The 18,639-nt window shown below is 43.6% G+C and overlaps 1 protein-coding gene across 1 annotated transcript in view; it reads left to right on the forward strand.

Moving 5' to 3' along the window:
• LOC123751598 (uncharacterized) overlaps positions 1–18,639 on the forward strand; it is a 90,412-nt gene that overhangs the window by 19,625 nt on the left and 52,148 nt on the right. Inside the window, exons 2-3 of the mRNA XM_069334792.1 lie at positions 5,684–5,818; positions 13,102–13,189. Of these exons, the coding sequence (XP_069190893.1) occupies positions 5,684–5,818; positions 13,102–13,189 (223 nt within the window). The remainder of the gene's footprint in view (positions 1–5,683; positions 5,819–13,101; positions 13,190–18,639) is intronic.

Below are 18,639 nucleotides of genomic sequence, written 5' to 3' on the forward strand. Positions count from 1 at the left end.
TAACCTTCTTAGTATATTAAGATAAGCATCTTATTGCTTCTTAATTACAATTATTACTTAATCTATACCTATATTGATATTACAGTTTTATAAAAATAATAAAACAAAACCAAAATATTTAAATAAATTGTAAAGTAACTCAGGATATTGTAAAATATTGTATAAAATCTCTACTGTTTAATAAAACTGAAAAAAAAATTCCTAATATGAAAACTGGTGTTTAGCGCATCTATAGGAAGATTTTGTACCTTAAAAACAAAATATAACTTGGTATATACCACATATGTACTTACTAATCAGCCAAATAGTGACTACAAGCAATAAGTCATTTATGTACTGTCTTGTGCGAGAGCGGGTTGGAGCAGGCTGAGAGCTTTCCCTTCCCATAGCTCATGGTAAGCCTTACTCTATTAGTTCCCCTGGAACACTACCCGTCAATTGGTTAACAACCAGGTACCCAGTTGCTGCTGAATGAACAGTTAGGGATTGACGCCCAGGCAACCCTCCCTGGATTCGAACCAAGACACCTCGCTCGCGAGGCTCAGGGCGAATATTTTACCACTGCGCCAGCAGGAACTCTGGTGGTATTTGGTTATATTGAGAAGAAAAAGGCATAATAGTAATGTCTAATGCAACATAAGATAAGAATATACTAAAGAAGGCCTATTGACCAATATCATTTTCTGGAAGTATTTTGCCTATGGGGGCCTGATGGTTCAGTGGATAACGCTCGGGACTCGTAGTCCAAATGTTCCTGGTTCGATCCCCGGTGGAGGCGGAAACAAATTGGAAGAGTTTCTTTCACCGTGATGGCCCTGTTCACCTACCAGTAAATTGGTATCTGGGAGTTAGACAGCTGCTACGAGTTGCTTCCTGGGGGGTGTGTAACAAAAAGGAGGCCTGGTCGAGGACCGGGCCGCGGTGACGCTAAGCCCCGAAATCGTCTCAAGATAACCTCAAGATCAGTATAGTTTCTATTAATTCTTTAAAATCTTCTATATACTTACCCATTAAAAATAGGGCCAAAGTGAATAAGCTATTACAAATATTCCCGATATTTTTTTTTTTTTTTGTTAATGTGTGTTAAAGGAAATTCAATAATGAACAAATCCACAAGGGGCCGTGACGAGGATTCGAACCTGCGTCCGGAAGCATCCCAGACGCTGCCTTAATCTTAATTTGGTTCATTTGATGCATCACGTTATTGTGGTATTGTGTTGTGATTTCACTTCTGTCTGTAGTGAAATTCAATAATAATTTTATTCTAAATGCTTTGCAATTTGTTAGTGAATAAGATGTCTCTCAATCAAACTTGTGAGAGTTTTCTGACAAACGCATAAATGGTGATAGACATTTAGTCATTTCCTACGGAACATTTATGTTGAAAATTTTGAAATGTCAAATTTTTGGCTGTTTGGCCAATATGGAATGTATTACAGTGCAGGCGAGGAGTCACAATAACGTGGCTGAAATATGTTGACCAGACGACACACTAGAAGGTGAAGGGACGACGACGACGTTTCGGTCCGTCCTGGACCATTCTCAAGTCGATTGTGTAACTATCGATTGAAACGTCGTCGTCCCTTCACTTTCTAGTGTGAGGTCAACAATGTATTACAGACTTTACATGATATTTTGTAAATGACTCAATTATCACTACGAGGGCCGTTTCTAACTAATAATTTTCCAATATTTTTTATCATAATAATATAGAACAAGTAGATCAAATTATTTCAATGTTTGACAGTGTTTTACAATGTAGGAAAATATGGAAAGCAAACATTATTTTTATGAAATTTTCTCATTGCTGAATTTGGTATAAACCCGCCAAACAAACACACACCGAAACTACGACGTTGGTACAACGTTCGAACAAGTTTTAACACCTCCTAACCAGTTATAACAACCAATATAGCAAGTTGTAACAACGTTCTAATACGTCATAAACACGTTAAGCCAAGATGTAACAACTTTATTACAAGTTGTAACAAGCGGAAAATGGAGACAGTTTCGGTTTGTGTTTCCAGGGCTGTGTGTACTCACCTAGTTGTGCTTGCGGGGGTTGAGCTCTGGCTCTTTGGTCCCGCCTCTCAACCGTCAATCAACAGGTGTACAGATTCCTGAGCCTATTGGGCTCTATCATATCTACACTTGAAACTGTGTATGGAGTCAGCCTCCACCACATCACTTCCCAAGTGATGTGTGTGTGACACTAAGTGACACTTAGTGACACTTTGTGACAGTAACCTTCCAAAAAAAAACAGCTTACTAGATATCAAAGCTTGAATCCAATATAACCAATATTTTCTCTCTTCATCCAAGAACTCTAAGCTAACAATTCGAAGACCTCTGACATACATAAGGAGTAAAAAAATAGATTGTTTAACATTACATCTGAGCCAAGGGAAACAAGGAATATATGACAAGTTATTTGCAAAACAAATAAACGACAGAGGGAAATCTTCCCTATAAATTAGGATATCCAAAAATTGCCACAGACATTTAAGAAGTTAAGTCTCTATGGGAATTTTTTTTTTATGCATCTTAATTTACATGTGATGAGCAAATACACCAAATATCATCAATGAGTCTAAACCATGTGATGATTCGTGGGAAATTATGTAAACTAATTCTTTTTCAACAAATTTATTGTCTAAATTTGACAGCAATGGAATGGAAGGGAGCTATGGGAAAAAAAAGTACCAAGCCATTACGACTATATAGGAAGGGACCAGGATAAGGATTTGGGATAGGACGTGGTGGGATAGAGGAATGGTTCCCAACCACTTGTGGACGGTCAGGGGATTGAACGCCGACCTGCATGAAGCGAGACCGTCGCTCTACCGTCTATTTCTCATTGCCATTCCGAATGTCTGTAGAAAATACTCATTATTAAAAGTAAATTGACATTCTTTTACGGATAGTGTGACAAGATTGACAGTGACATTTTAAGACAGCGATAACTCATGATTTGTTAATATATTAGTAACATAAATTGTATCTAATATCCAGAACGCACTACTCGGCCTGGTATGCAAGGCCCAATTTGCCTAATAGGCCGAGTGATTTTCGTTATCTTAAAAAAAAACTCAAATTGGTTTGAATTAATATTATTATATTATATTAAGAACATGAATTACTAAGTTATGTTAGTTTAGGTTAGGTTAAGATAGATAAGTTAGGTCAAGTTTGGAAATATTTCTACGTTAGTTTTAACTCGAGGTAAAAGAAAATTAACTCATATATAATGTGATGCAAAGCTTTATCATTTTTATAGAAAGAAAATAAGAAAAAAAATAACTTCAAGAAGACTTGGCTTATTAGGCAAATCGGGGCTTGCATAGTAGGTAAAGTAGTGCGTTCTGGCTATTAGGTACAACATACCTTGAGAGATGATTTCGGGGCTTAGCGTCCCCGCGGCCCGGTCGTCGACCAGGCCTTCTATATATATATATATATATATATATATATATATATATATATATATATATATATATACACCTCCTGAGATTAACATGATGAAAAGAACATTTGTAGGAGAACCAACATATCTTATATACACTCTAAGGAATATATATTACACCATTTTTTTAATTTTATTTTCTGCTGACGTGTTGTTTGATGGGGGGGGGGAAGGGGGGAGGGGGGGACACGTGAGGCTTGTCCCAATCTTAGGGATATCCCTAGGATTCTAATCCTAGGGATGCCCAATGATTCAAGCGTGGTGGACATACATGTTTTGCCTGATGCCCGCATATCACCGGCTGTTTTGCTGCCTGTGTGTGTGTGTGTGTGTCCGTGTGTGTGTGTGTGTGTGTGTGTGTGTGTGTGTGTGTGTGTGTGTGTGTGTGTGTGTCCGTGTGTGTGTGTGTGTGTGTGTGTGTGTGTGTGTGTGTGTGTGTGTGTGTGTGTGTGTCCGTGTGTGTGTGTGTGTGTGTGTGTGTGTGTGTGTGTGTGTGTGTGTGTGTGTGTGTGTGTGTGTGTGTGTGTGTGTGTGTGTGTGTGTGTGTGTGTGTGTGTGTGTGTGTGTGTGTGTGTGTGTGTGTGTGTGGCGCAAAGGTGTGATTACAGAGGTGCATCGCCACCCACTTGAACAGGAACACTGCCGCTCAGTGTAACCCGCTGGGAAAGGGGAGTTTCGCCTTTGCCTTTCAATAGGTGCAGAGCAAGAGAGAGAGAGAGAGAGAGAGAGAGAGAGAGAGAGAGAGAGAGAGAGAGAGAGAGAGAGAGAGAGAGAGAGAGAGAGAGAGAGAGAGAGAGAGAGAGAGAGAGAGAGAGAGAGAGAGAGAGAGAGAGAGAGAGAGAGAGAGAGAAAGGGGCGTCCCTGCCCACTCTCCCAACCCCCCATTTTGCCCACAGCAACCCGTTCCTTTTCACCTCGGGCGCCATTTTCTCAGCAGAATGACAGAAACAAACTCCAACGCAGAGGTGAAAAAGCTGTTGGTTGGTTGGTTTTTAGTGCAGCGGATAAGGTCTAAAAACTCCCTCCTTATTGTTATAATGTCTTCCCTCTTTACACCTCCTCTTTTCATCACGTTCTTCCCTTCCTCTTCCTCTTCTCCCTCTTCTTCTCCTCCTCTCCCTCATACACCTCTTCCTCCTGCAACAAACCAACGCTCTGACTCGCCACCTCTCAACAATTCAAAACTTGACAATAGCCATTTGCAACTAAGTACCGTTTTCTTTCCCACTCAAGAGACCTATTGTTGTAAGTAAAATAATTCTTCGTTAGGGACATCAAAGGTTAAGTGTTGCAGTGCTTTACTCCCTCCCCCTTCCCTCCCCCCACCCCCCCCCCTGTCGCCTGCACCATTCCACCCCTCCTCCCACCGCCCTTCCACACCCCCCCCCCTTCCATAAACCACCTCCCAGATAGGCCACCTTTTTTTCTATTCACCAGCCACCCTATACCTGGCTCCCACCGCTTGGAACTCGAACCACGACCCCACTTCTAACCCCCCCCTTTCCTTTCTTTCTTTCCTTTCCTTTCCCTTTCATTTTCTTCGCTCCTTCTCCCCCCCCCCCTCCACTACCCTCCCTCCACCCCACTCCACCACCCCAACCTTCCCCTACTCCCACGTACTAAAACAGAAGTCAGTACTTAGATCGTACTGATGAAGGTAAAGGGGGGGGGGAGGGAGGGGGCGGGTCAGACCAGAGTGCCACCTGAGAGGCACTCTGGTGGCACTCTGGAGGCACTCTGAGGGTCCTCCCTGACCCTCCATCGTCCCTTCGGAGGTAGGATCAAAGAGAGGGAACATTGCCGGTAAATGTGTGAGAGAGAGAGAGAGAGAGAGAGAGAGAGAGAGAGAGAGAGAGAGAGAGAGAGAGAGAGAGAGAGAGAGAGAGAGAGAGAGAGAGAGAGAGAGAGAGAGAGAGAGAGAGAGAGAGAGAGAGAGACTACTCTTTCATAAGGGTGAAACTCCCTATACCACAGTGTACGTGGATAATCCGTATAACACTCACTTAATGTTACCTCTAAGCCTCAGAACCTCCGAGACTCCGAGAGGATTCAGTCGAAAACCAGGTTACAGTCCCGTTTAGCATATCATGGTCCAGCGGGTTAAGACGTGTGTGTGTGTGTCTCGGAAGAACCCCAGTAGGTAGGTTCGAACCCTTATCACAGCTCCAACGGATTTTCTCGTTATTATCATTATTATCAACGTTATTATTACCATTGTAGGTGTTGTAGGTGTTGAAGGTGTTGGAGGGGTTGTAGGTGTTGAAGGTGTTGGAGGGATTGTAGGTGTTGAAGGTGTTGGAGGGGTTTACACGGAGACAAGTACACTCAAAAGGTCCCTTCGTACCCCTGTGGAAAGTGGGTTATACGACCTGTCTTTTAATCACGTATACAACAACGGTGGATAGCGCGCAGGACTCGTAATTCTGTGGCGCGGGTTCGATTCCCGCACGAGGCAGAAACAAATGGGCAAAGTTTCTTTCACCCTGAATGCCCCTGTTACCTAGCAGTAAAATAGATACCTGAGAGTTAGTCAGCTGTCACGGGCTGCTTCCTGGGGGTGGAGGCCTGGTCGAGGACTGGGCCGCGGGGACACTAAAAAGCCCCGAAATCATCTCAAGATAACCTCAAGATAATACACAAATACAACCGGTCCAGCTGGAAGATCCTGGAGCGACACTTTCTGATTGGCGAATACTTGATGTGGGGGGGGGGGAGGAGGGGTTTATGGTGCTGTGTGACGTGTGATTGGTTGTGTACCAATCAGTAGGCGGAGCAGCAATGCACATTTGGACGTGTGATTGGTTGTGTACCAATCAGTAGGCGGAGCAGCGATGCACATTTGGACTAAATTCGTGTTTTTTGAGAGAGAGAAAGTTGCTCGGTGACACGTTAATTGGTCAATGACCAATTAGCCATTAACGTTGGTTAATTACTCATTGGTTGTATAGTTCGTTATTGGTTGAATTTCATTTTGAACAAGAGGGAAAACTATTATTGAGTTCTTATTTCTTAAACATTTTATTAATGGGAGTTATTTAGCAATAAGTAATTATTTGTTTAATAAAATTAGTTATAAGGAAACTTTTCTTATTAACACCACTCAATAGCACAGTCGATAGAGCTTCGGTCTAACACGCTTGGGGTCCAGGTTTCAAGTCTCCTACAGCCCCTACTGTAGAGCCGGTCGGCCGAGGGAACCGGTCGGCCGAGGGAGCCGGTCGGCCGAGGGAGCCGGTCGGCCGAGCGGACAGCTCACTGGACTTGTGATCCTGTGGTCCAGGGTTCGATCCTGGGAGCCGGCGAGAAACAATAGGCAGAGTTTCTTTCACCCTATGCCCCTGTTACCTAGCAGTAAAATAGGTACCTGGGTGTTAGTCAGCTGTCACGGGCTGCTTCCTGGGGGCGGAGGCCTGGTCGAGGACCGGGCCGCGGGGACACTAAAGCCCCGAAATCATCTCAAGATAACCTCAAGATAAGCCGAGGTGACTGGAATATTCAATTAATGTTTTGAACTTGAAAGTTATCCTTCAGTTAACTTAAGACTAACCGAATATTTCCCCCATATTATAAGGATTATTTACTGAAAGGAATTCAATATATATACCAGGTTATCTTGAGGTTACCTTGAGGTTATCTTGAGGTTATCTTGAGATGATTTCGTGGCTTAGCGTCCCCGCGGCCCGGTCCTCGACCAGGCCTCCTTTTTGTTCAACCCGTTCTCGCAAATTCGTACAGTCAATATTGACTTATTAAATATGTGCATAGGTGATATACTTAACATAATAGATACCCTTAAAAAGATTCATAGAAAACACCGACCTTACCTAACCTTGTTAGTATCTTAAGATAAGCATCTTATTGCTTCGTAATTACAATTATTACTTAACCTATACCTATTATAGGTTAGGTAATAATTGTAATTACGAAGCAATAAGATGCTTATCTTAACATACTAAGTAGGTTAGGTAAAGTCGGTGTTTTCTATGAATCTTTTTAAGGGTATCTATTATGTTAAGTATATCACCTATGCACATATTTAATAAGTCAATATTGACTTATTAAATTTGCGAGAACGGGTTGTTTTGTTACACACACCCCAGGAAGCAGCCCGTAGCAGCTGTCTAACTCCCAGGTACCTATTTACTGCTAGGTGAACAAGCACATCATTGTGAAAGAAACTCTGCTCATTTTGCGTCCGCCTCCACCGGGGATCGAACCCGGAACCTCAGGACTACGAATCCCTAGCGCTGTCCACTCAGCTATCAGGCCCCATTGTTGGGGGATGTCTTAAAATATCCCCCCCCCCCTATCTGCCCATAAATGTGACGTATTTATTGTATTATTAATACTGTACAAAAAGGTGAAATGGGCAGTGAAAGTTCGTATGGTGGCGATTGAGTGGCATACTCGAGCGAAGTCACTAGCACACAGAGAGGCTAACACGACCATAGAGCTGGAGCTCAACCCCCCACAAGCACAATTAGGTGAGTACAGAGCGGCCTTAAGGTCGTTAAGACAACACAGAAAATTTGCAGGGAATAATAAACTAAAGAGTTAAACAGTCAATCTTGTACAAAAAAAATCTCATTGTACATCAATTAGGTCTAAACTGTCATTGTACAGCAATTTGATCTAAACTGTCATTGTACAGCAGTTAGGTCTAAACTGTCATTGTACATCAATTAGGTCTAAACTGTCATTGTACATCAATTAGGTCTAAACTGTCATTGTACAGCAATTTGATCTAAACTGTCATTGTACAGCAGTTAGGTCTAAACTGTCATTGTACATCAATTAGGTCTAAACTGTCATTGTACATCAATTAGGTCTAAACTGTCATTGTACATCAATTAGGTCTAAACTGTCATTGTACATCAATTTGGTTTAAACTGTCATTGTACATCAATTTGGTCTAAACTGTCATTGTACAGCAATTTGGTCTAAACTGTCATTGTACATCAATTTGGTCTAAACTGTCATTGTACATCAATTAGGTCTAAACTGTCATTGTACAGCAATTAGGTTTAAACTGTCATTGTACATCAATTAGGTCTAAACTGTCATTGTACATCAATTTGGTTTAAACTGTCATTGTACATCAATTTGGTTTAAACTGTCATTGTACATCAATTTGGTTTAAACTGTCATTGTACATCAATTTGGTCTAAACTGTCATTGTACAGCAATTTGGTCTAAACTGTCATTGTACAGCAATTAGGTCTAAACTGTCATTGTACAGCAGTTAGGTCTAAACTGTCATTGTACAGCAGTTAGGTCTAAACTGTCATTGTACATCAATTTGGTTTAAACTGTCATTGTACAGCAATTAGGTTTAAACTGTCATTGTACATCAATTAGGTCTAAACTGTCATTGTACATCAATTTGGTTTAAACTGTCATTGTACAGCAGTTAGGTCTAAATTGTCATTGTACATCAATTTGGTTTAAACTGTCATTGTACAGCAGTTAGGTCTAAATTGTCATTGTACAGCAATTAGGTTTAAACTGTCATTGTACATCAATTAGGTCTAAACTGTCATTGTACATCAATTTGGTTTAAACTGTCATTGTACAGCAGTTAGGTCTAAATTGTCATTGTACATCAATTTGGTTTAAACTGTCATTGTACAGCAGTTAGGTCTAAACTGTCATTGTACAGCAGTTAGGTCTAAACTGTCATTGTACATCAATTAGGTCTAAACTGTCATTGTACAGCAGTTAGGTCTAAACTGTCATTGAACATCAGTTAGGTCTAAACTGTCATTGTACAGCAGTTAGGTCTAAACTGTCATTGTACATCAATTAGGTCTAAACTGTCATTGTACATCAATTAGCTCTAAACTGTCATTGTACATCAATTAGGTCTAAACTGTCATTGTACATCAATTAGGTCTAAACTGTCATTGTACATCAATTAGGTCTAAACTGTCATTGTACATCAATTAGGTCTAAACTGTCATTGTACAGCAGTTAGGTCTAAACTGTCATTGTACATCAATTAGGTCTAAACTGTCATTGTACATCAATTTGGTTTAAACTGTCATTGTACATCAATTTGGTTTAAACTGTCATTGTACATCAATTTGGTCTAAACTGTCATTGTACAGCAATTTGGTCTAAACTGTCATTGTACAGCAATTAGGTCTAAACTGTCATTGTACATCAATTAGGTCTAAACTGTCATTGTACAGCAATTAGGTCTAATATTTTAATAATCTGATGATTCAGGCTAAAACATCAGTTAATTATTACTCACATTGATCATATACATGTAACATACATACATGAAGGATACATAATGCCAGTGTGTACCAGAACACAGCTTCACGACTCAGTTATGTATGCATAATGTATAACTTGGTACACGGTTACAGACTTTGTGTATTTATTTATGTATTTTTGTGTATTATTTGTGTATTTTATTTGTGTATTTATTTATGCCAATGGCAACAATTTAGGTGAGGGGATAATGCTAGATTAGACATTTACAAATTGTAAAATAAATATTGAAACTAAGAGTTATGGCAGAGTTTGGCATTAGACGAATAAGAGAAATGTGTAGAGGTGTTATCTTGAGGTTATCTTGAGATGATTTCGGGGCTTTAGTGTCCCCGCGGCCCGGTCCTCGACCAGGCCTCCACCCCCAGGAAGCAGCCCGTGACAGCTGACTAACTCCCAGGTACCTATTTACTGCTAGGTAACAGGGGAGTTGTTGCGGGAGATATTGTATTGATTCTTGTTGATGGGTCTAGGGTGTTGTGGTGTTTTGGTAATACTAAGGGGAGGAGGGGACGCAGGCACCCCTGTTAGGGCCCCCCCCCCTGTACAGAGGGGGGGAAGGGGGGGAAGGGGGGGGGAGAGGGATGGTGATTGGGGTGGATGTGATGAATATGGTATATGATGATGGTGGTTGTGGTACTGATAATGAAGTGTGAGTTGATGATAATGTTTTGATGGTAATCACTGTCTCTCTGTCTGTCTGTCTGTCTGTCTCTCTCTCTCTCTCTCTCTCTCTCTCTCTCTCTCTCTCTCTCTCTCTCTCTCTCTCTCTCTCTCTCTCTCTCTCTCTCTCTCTCTCTCTTTCGACATAATCACAGTTAAACAATAATTCTCCTCCCTTCCCCTGTCTCTCCTCTCCTCTCTCCCCCCCCTCCCCCTGCTGCCTCTCCCCCACGCCGCCCCCCCCCCTCGACCCAGCAGGTGGCAGGGGGCGGCATTCACCTGGTCATTAGGCCATTAGCGAGTGACAGGTGCCTCTGACAAGCCAAGTGTGTCGCGGAGCCTGGCCCGCGCCTCAATTAAATCTGGAAATTGCTTGATTAGTGTTAGAAAGAGCGCGGGTAATGAAACAGTTGGGCGGATGGGTAGGGGGAGAGGAGGGGAGGGGGTGTTGGTGGGCGTGGGAGGGGTGTTGGAGGGCGTGGGAGGGGTGTTGGAGGGCGTGGGAGGGGTGTTGGTGGGGGTGTGGCAAGAGAGAGGGAGCGAGGTTGGAGGGAGTGTTGGAGTTAGATGGCCGGATGGAATGTTGAATTGACGTTGGAGGTAGGGAAGAGTTGGAGGGATTGTGTGGTGGAGGATGATTTGAGGTGTTAAAGGGAGATTTACAGCAGTGTTGGAGGGAGAGAGAACAGTGTTGGAGGGAGAGAGAGAGAGAGGGAGAGGGAGATATATATGAGGAAGGATGCCTGTATGTGTGTGTCTATTTGTCCAAAGTCTGAGGCCAAACGCTTGTGGCTAACCTCACTCAAATTTGCAGAGGCAATAGTCTTGGGTATGGGACGAACATAGGCTAGTCGGGGTAGACCTACGTTAAAGACTTAAAGAAATATTAGCCATTATAAACACCCCCAGGGGATTTTCATGGAGTCAAATGTGAAACATACGGTGTGACTCCCATAGAGTTTTAGTGGTGGTAATAATATAGTTGCTGAGAGATCCATGCAGTTGTTTTAATGTTTGTTAATTATTAATTTTCAGAGAGAAGGGGAAGAGGCTCCTTGTTGCTATCCCTTCCATATAATTAAATGGGAACGTCTGTCTGTCTGTTCCAGGCAGGAAGGGGGAGAGCAGGGAGGTGAGAGGTGAGAGAGGAGAGACGTGAGAGGGACAGGTGAGAGGAGGGATAAGAAGAGTGGATGGAAGGGGAAGGATAGGGATAGTCACAGCCTATCCCGTTCACCGTCCGGGATTCATCCTAGTAAAATATATTATAATAATAAAAATAATAATATTAATAATAATTTATTGTGTCGGGGGACAGGCAGCCAGTGTATATATATATATATATATATATATATATATATATATATATATATATATATATATATATATATATATATATATATGTCGTACCTAGTAGCCAGAACGCACTTCTCAGCCTACTATGCAAGGCCCGATTTGCCTAATAAGCCAAGTTTTCATGAATTAATTGTTTTTCGACTACCTAACCTACCAAACCTAACCTAACCTAACTTTTTCGTCTACCTAACCTAACCTAACCTATAAAGATAGGTTAGGTTAGGTTAGGTAGGGTTGGTTAGGTTCGGTCATATATCTACGTTAATTTTAACTCCAATAAAAAAAAATTGACCTCATACATAATGAAATAGGTAGCTTTATCATTTCATAAGAAAAAAATTAGAGAAAATATATTAATTCAGGAAAACTTGGCTTATTAGGCAAATCAGGCCTTGCATGGTAGGCTGAGAAGTGCGTTCTGGCTACTAGGTACGACATATATATATATATATATATATATATATATATATATATATATATATATATATATATATATATATATATATATATACACATGCTAGGCAATCTATTCACTGCTAAGTGAACAGATGCATTAGGTGATAGGAAACGCTCCCTTCCAATTCTCTCCCACCCTATATATATATATATATATATATATATATATATATATATATATATATATATATATATATATATATATATATATATTTACTTGGGCACTTGCAGACTCGAACTCCCGACCCATAGCATGGGAGAGGGTCGCTCTACCTACTGAACTAACCACAACAGCGAAGGCTTCCAGAACCACCAACTGCCTGCTACCCAGTACCGGTTCCTCAGTTCTATGACTGTTTTGCAAGCCCCTCGAAGCACCACCAACCTTGTAAACTGTTAATTAAATGTAACTACACACCAGCCATGATTATGGAAAGATGTAAGGGTTTCGTGAGGGAATTCTGGTCCAGGATGTGCTGAAATACAGTAACTCCATCCCCTTTATCCCAGCCCTATTTTCTCAAGCTCTGGGGACCCGCCTTGTAAACGTGGTACATAATGTTGGCTTAATTGGTTCGAATAATAGGCTTCAATGCCTATTTTTATTTTTTATGAGCCTATGTGTTCCATATCATCTGCTACCCCTATTTACCCCCAATTACCAATGATTGTTTACCTCTACCACTACCTCCTATTTACCACTAACCACTGGTATTACCAACACCACTAACTCCCCCCCCCCCCCTCTTCCTATTTTCCACCAACCACAAGTAATGCCACCACCACCACTACTCCTATTCACCACTAACCTCCAGTATAACTCCCCCCCCCCCCCCGCTGTCACTACCCCTATTTTCCACTAATCACCACTATTCTATTTCCAGGCTTCAGTACGGAGGGTTTGTTGGGGAAGCCTGGTGATCCTTCCTCACTTGGCCTCTCTAGGAAGAAGAAGAAAAAGAGAAGACATAGGTGAGTAGTGAAGTCCCTCACCCATGTAGAGAGTGTCTCACCCCATGTAGAGAGTGTCTCACCCCATGTAGAGAGTGTCTCACCCATGTAGAGAGTGTCTCACCCCATGTAGAGAGTGCCTCACCCCATGTAGAGAGTGTCTCACCCCATGTAGAGAGTGTCTCATCCATGTAGAGAGTGTCTCACCCCATGTAGAGAATGCCTCACCCCATGTAGAGAGTGCCTCACCCATGTAGAGAATGCCTCACCCCATGTAGAGAGTGCCTCACCCATGTAGAGAATGCCTCACCCCATGTAGAGAATGCCTCACCCCATGTAGAGAATGCCTCACCCCATGTAGAGAGTGCCTCACCCATGTAGAGAATGCCTCACCCCATGTAGAGAGTGCCTCACCCCATGTAGAGAGTGCCTCACCCCATGTAGAGAATGCCTCACCCCATGTAGAGAGTGCCTCACCCCATGTAGAGAGTGCCTCACCCCATGTAGAGAATGTCTCACCCCATGTAGAGAGTGCCTCACCCCATGTAGAGAGTGCCTCACCCCATGTAGAGAATGCGTCACCCCATGTAGAGAGTGCCTCACCCCATGTAGAGAGTGTCTCACCCCATGTAGAGAATGCCTCACCCCATGTAGAGAGTGCCTCACCCCATGTAGAGAGTGCCTCACCCCATGTAGAGAATGCCTCACCCCATGTAGAGAGTGCCTCACCCCATGTAGAGAATGCCTCACCCCATGTAGAGAGTGCCTCACCCCATGTAGAGAATGCCTCACCCCATGTAGAGAATGCCTCACCCCATGTAGAGAATGCCTCACCCCATGTACAGAGTGCCTCACCCCATGTAGAGAGTGCCTCACCCCATGTAGAGAATGCCTCACCCCATGTAGAGAATGCCTCACCCCATGTAGAGAGTGCCTCACCCCATGTAGAGAATGCCTCACCCATGTAGAGAGTGCCTCACCCCATGTAGAGAATGCCTCACCCCATGTAGAGAGTGCCTCACCCATGTAGAGAATGCCTCACCCCATGTAGAGAGTGCCTCACCCATGTAGAGAATGCCTCACCCCATGTAGAGAATGCCTCACCCCATGTAGAGAGTGCCTCACCCCATGTAGAGAATGCCTCACCCATGTAGAGAGTGCCTCACCCCATGTAGAGAATGCCTCACCCATGTAGAGAGTGCCTCACCCCATGTAGAGAATGCCTCACCCCATGTAGAGAATGCCTCACCCCATGTAGAGAGTGCCTCACCCCATGTAGAGAATGCCTCACCCCATGTAGAGAGTGCCTCACCCATGTAGAGAATGCCTCACCCCATGTAGAGAGTGCCTCACCCATGTAGAGAATGCCTCACCCCATGTAGAGAATGCCTCACCCCATGTAGAGAATGCCTCACCCCATGTAGAGAGTGCCTCACCCATGTAGAGAATGCCTCACCCCATGTAGAGAGTGCCTCACCCCATGTAGAGAATGCCTCACCCATGTAGAGAGTGCCTCACCCCATGTAGAGAATGCCTCACCCCATGTAGAGAATGCCTCACCCCATGTAGAGAGTGCCTCACCCCATGTAGAGAATGCCTCACCCCATGTAGAGAATGCCTCACCCCATGTAGAGAGTGCCTCACCCCATGTAGAGAATGCCTCACCCATGTAGAGAGTGCCTCACCCCATGTAGAGAATGCCTCACCCATGTAGAGAGTGCCTCACCCCATGTAGAGAATGCCTCACCCCATGTAGAGAATGCCTCACCCCATGTAGAGAGTGCCTCACCCCATGTAGAGAATGCCTCACCCCATGTAGAGAGTGCCTCACCCATGTAGAGAATGCCTCACCCCATGTAGAGAGTGACTCACCCATGTAGAGAATGCCTCACCCCATGTAGAGAATGCCTCACCCCATGTAGAGAATGCCTCACCCCATGTAGAGAGTGCCTCACCCATGTAGAGAATGCCTCACCCCATGTAGAGAGTGCCTCACCCCATGTAGAGAATGCCTCACCCATGTAGAGAGTGCCTCACCCCATGTAGAGAATGCCTCACCCCATGTAGAGAATGCCTCACCCCATGTAGAGAGTGCCTCACCCCATGTAGAGAATGCCTCACCCCATGTAGAGAGTGCCTCACCCATGTAGAGAATGCCTCACCCCATGTAGAGAGTGCCTCACCCATGTAGAGAATGCCTCACCCCATGTAGAGAATGCCTCACCCCATGTAGAGAGTGCCTCACCCCATGTAGAGAATGCCTCACCCATGTAGAGAGTGCCTCACCCCATGTAGAGAGTGCCTCACCCCATGTAGAGAATGCCTCACCCCATGTAGAGAGTGCCTCACCCCATGTAGAGAGTGCCTCACCCCATGTAGAGAGTGCCTCACCCCATGTAGAGAATGCCTCACCCCATGTAGAGAGTGTCTCACCCCATGTAGAGAATGCCTCACCCCATGTAGAGAATGCCTCACCCCATGTAGAGAATGCCTCACCCCATGTAGAACACCCATAACCTAACAACCTTCGTCTCGTAGACTACTCATACACGTCACACCCTCGAAGATGTTATTCATTGCCCCATACACACAAGTGTTCACGCATTAACAGGAATAATTCATTCCTCTTATTCTTACCTCCTGTTCTTACGGTACGTTACATAGATGTTCTTGGAACAAGTACCAAACATCCCTCGTTATTCCTACTTCCTTTCAGCTTTGTCTCACCTGAACTCAGCACATCAAAGCTTCCTACAATAAAAACATTCACCAATGACAGGCTGTTTTGTCCTTAGCATATACGAATGAACCTGTCTTTTGTTTTCCTGGGATGGTGTGGGTCCCCAAATTCAAGTCCAATTTTGGCCTTTGTGTAGAGGCATTTGGGACGAAGCACTCCACCACCTTAGTTCAGGTCGGCTCCACTATCATTTATCAAATTCCACTTTGGGAAAAAATTTCTCTGGAGTATTAATTCCACTGTGGTTAAATTGATGTATAATATTGATTCTTTGACTTATAATTCACATCTTAGGGATAATTTCCCCTCTGAATTATTTGGCGACAGTGCTCGCTATTGGCTCTAAGTCTCGTCCTGTTAAATCGTGTTTCTGTCAGGTAATTTAACATTAGAATAGTTTAACGTTGATGGAATAATTACGTTACGAGATAATGATACCAGAGATCAAGACTTTTCATATATGTATATATATATATATATATATATATATATATATATATATATATATATATATATATATATATATATATATATTGCAAGCACGATGCAAAAAACATCAGCGCTTGAATGCAAATTATTTTTTAACGGTGTTAATAGCCCTAACAGCCATTTGAGGCAGCCAATAATGGCTGTTACATATTTTGTAAATAAAGAGACACTCGCATTTTGCGGACACACTCACACACACACACACACACACACACACACACACACACACACACACACACACACACACACACACACACACACCACATATTTTATGCCGAAGCGTTTAACCTGAATTTACCCGAGGGCCACTATAACACCAGTGGCTTCGACGAGGACAGGAAGCCGGCGGCTTGTCGAAGGTCCCCCCCCCCCTCGTTGGAACGTTAGTCTTTGGGTCGTTAAGTCCTCGCTTGACTAGTTGGTCATTGGCGTCACAACTCATAAATATATCCACGGAGAAAAATACCAAATTAGTAGCAAGTAATCGAGAAAATTTTGTAAATACACTCTTAGTGGTGTGTCTTAATGGTAAGTCTTAGTGGTAAGTCTTAGTGGAAGAAAGAGTCTTTCCTTTCTAATCTCCCTCTTTACCTCATCAAAACTCCACTCCCCTTCCACATGCCGTTTTCCCATCTCCTTCTCTCCCCTTCCCTCTCCATCTCTCCCTTCTCCCATAAGTGAGAGGGGAGAGAACGTCCTGTTACTAGCTTCAATATACTCAATATTGGTAAAAGCTCTAGGTACCAGGCCGGCCAGGGAGCACTCTTGTCAATTTGTCTAAGAGTGGCATTCATATAAATGTTAAAGGTAGTGAAGTATGCTCTCTCTCTCTCTCTCTCTCTCTCTCTCTCTCTCTCTCTCTCTCTCTCTCTCTCTCTCTCTCTCTCTCTCTCTCTCTCTCTCTCTCTCTCTCTCTCTATCCTCCCTTCTGTTTTCACTCTATATCCCACCTCTATCCTTACGTATATCCCTTTCTCACTCTTTCTCTCTTCCTGCGTACTGATTTTTCCGTTCTGTTTCACCTGTTACTGCTCCTGGGGTGGGGGTATGGGGCTACGTAATGGGGGTTATGTTACCTGTATGAGTTGCTTGCGGGTGTTGCTTGCGGGTGTTGCTTGAAGGTGTTACTTGAAGGTGTTGCTTGAGCTGTCACATAGTTTCTGGGGGACGGAATATATGGAACATTTCCCCCATAGTATACTCATAGTGTACATTTCCCCAGAAACAGAGACCCCCAGAAACAGGTGACCCCACAAACAGGTGACCCTTGACCCCAGTTCCCCTGAAACGGATGTGGCCCAGACCCCAGAAAAATCTGACCCCTGACCCCCTTCTCCCCCAGACACGTGAATATCAGACCCCTCATCCCTAAACCCAGATCTAGGAATAGCTGACCCCTGACCCCCAGAGACAGCTGGTGACCGCTGCAGGTCTGACAACGTCGTCTATTGAATGTCACTACTGATGTATGTCTGATTGATGGTAGAGATTGATAGAGAAAAGTCGAATGAGTATGTGTGTGTGTGTGTGTGTGTGTGTGTGTGTGTGTGTGTGTGTGTGTGTGTGTGTGTGTGTGTGTGTGTGTGTGTGTGTGTGTGTGTGTGTAATGTAATTACCTAAGTGTAATTACCTAAGTGTAGTTACAGGATAAGAGCTACGCTCGTGGTGTCCCGTCTTCCCAGCACTCTTTGTCATATAACGCTTTGAGTGTGTGTGTGTGTGTGTGTGAGTGTGTGTGTGTGTGTGTGAGTGTGCGTGTGTGTGTGTGGGTGTGCGTGTGTGTGTGTGCGTGTGCCCATACTTGCGTTTATCGAAATATTATTCCACCAAAATCATGCATCTATTTTGCAAGATCACGAATATCAAAGATGGGCAGTTTGTATTGGATTGAAGTTCCTTTTCCTTCCTACCTTCCTTCCCCTCTCTCTCCCTCCCCCTCCCCCTCTCTCCCTCCCTCTCTCTCCCTCCCTCCCTCTCCCCCTAGCAGCCCAGGTGAGTGCATATGCTATCTCTCCTGTTCCTTGGGTTTCTGTACAGAAAGGATTTCAAGGATCATTTACATGAGCATCGATGTAATACCATTCTTTCCTCCCTCTCTCTCTCTCTCTCTCTCTCTCTCTCTCTCTCTCTCTCTCTCTCTCTCTCTCTCTCTCTCTCTCTCTCTCTCTCTCTCTCTCTCTCTCTCTCTCTCTCCCCGTCACTCGCGTAATGGAGTCCTCTCATCATTACGAAAAATTTCCTT

This window comes from Procambarus clarkii, chromosome 4 (assembly GCF_040958095.1).
Source record: "Procambarus clarkii isolate CNS0578487 chromosome 4, FALCON_Pclarkii_2.0, whole genome shotgun sequence".
Classification (NCBI taxonomy): Eukaryota; Metazoa; Arthropoda; class Malacostraca; order Decapoda; family Cambaridae; genus Procambarus; species Procambarus clarkii.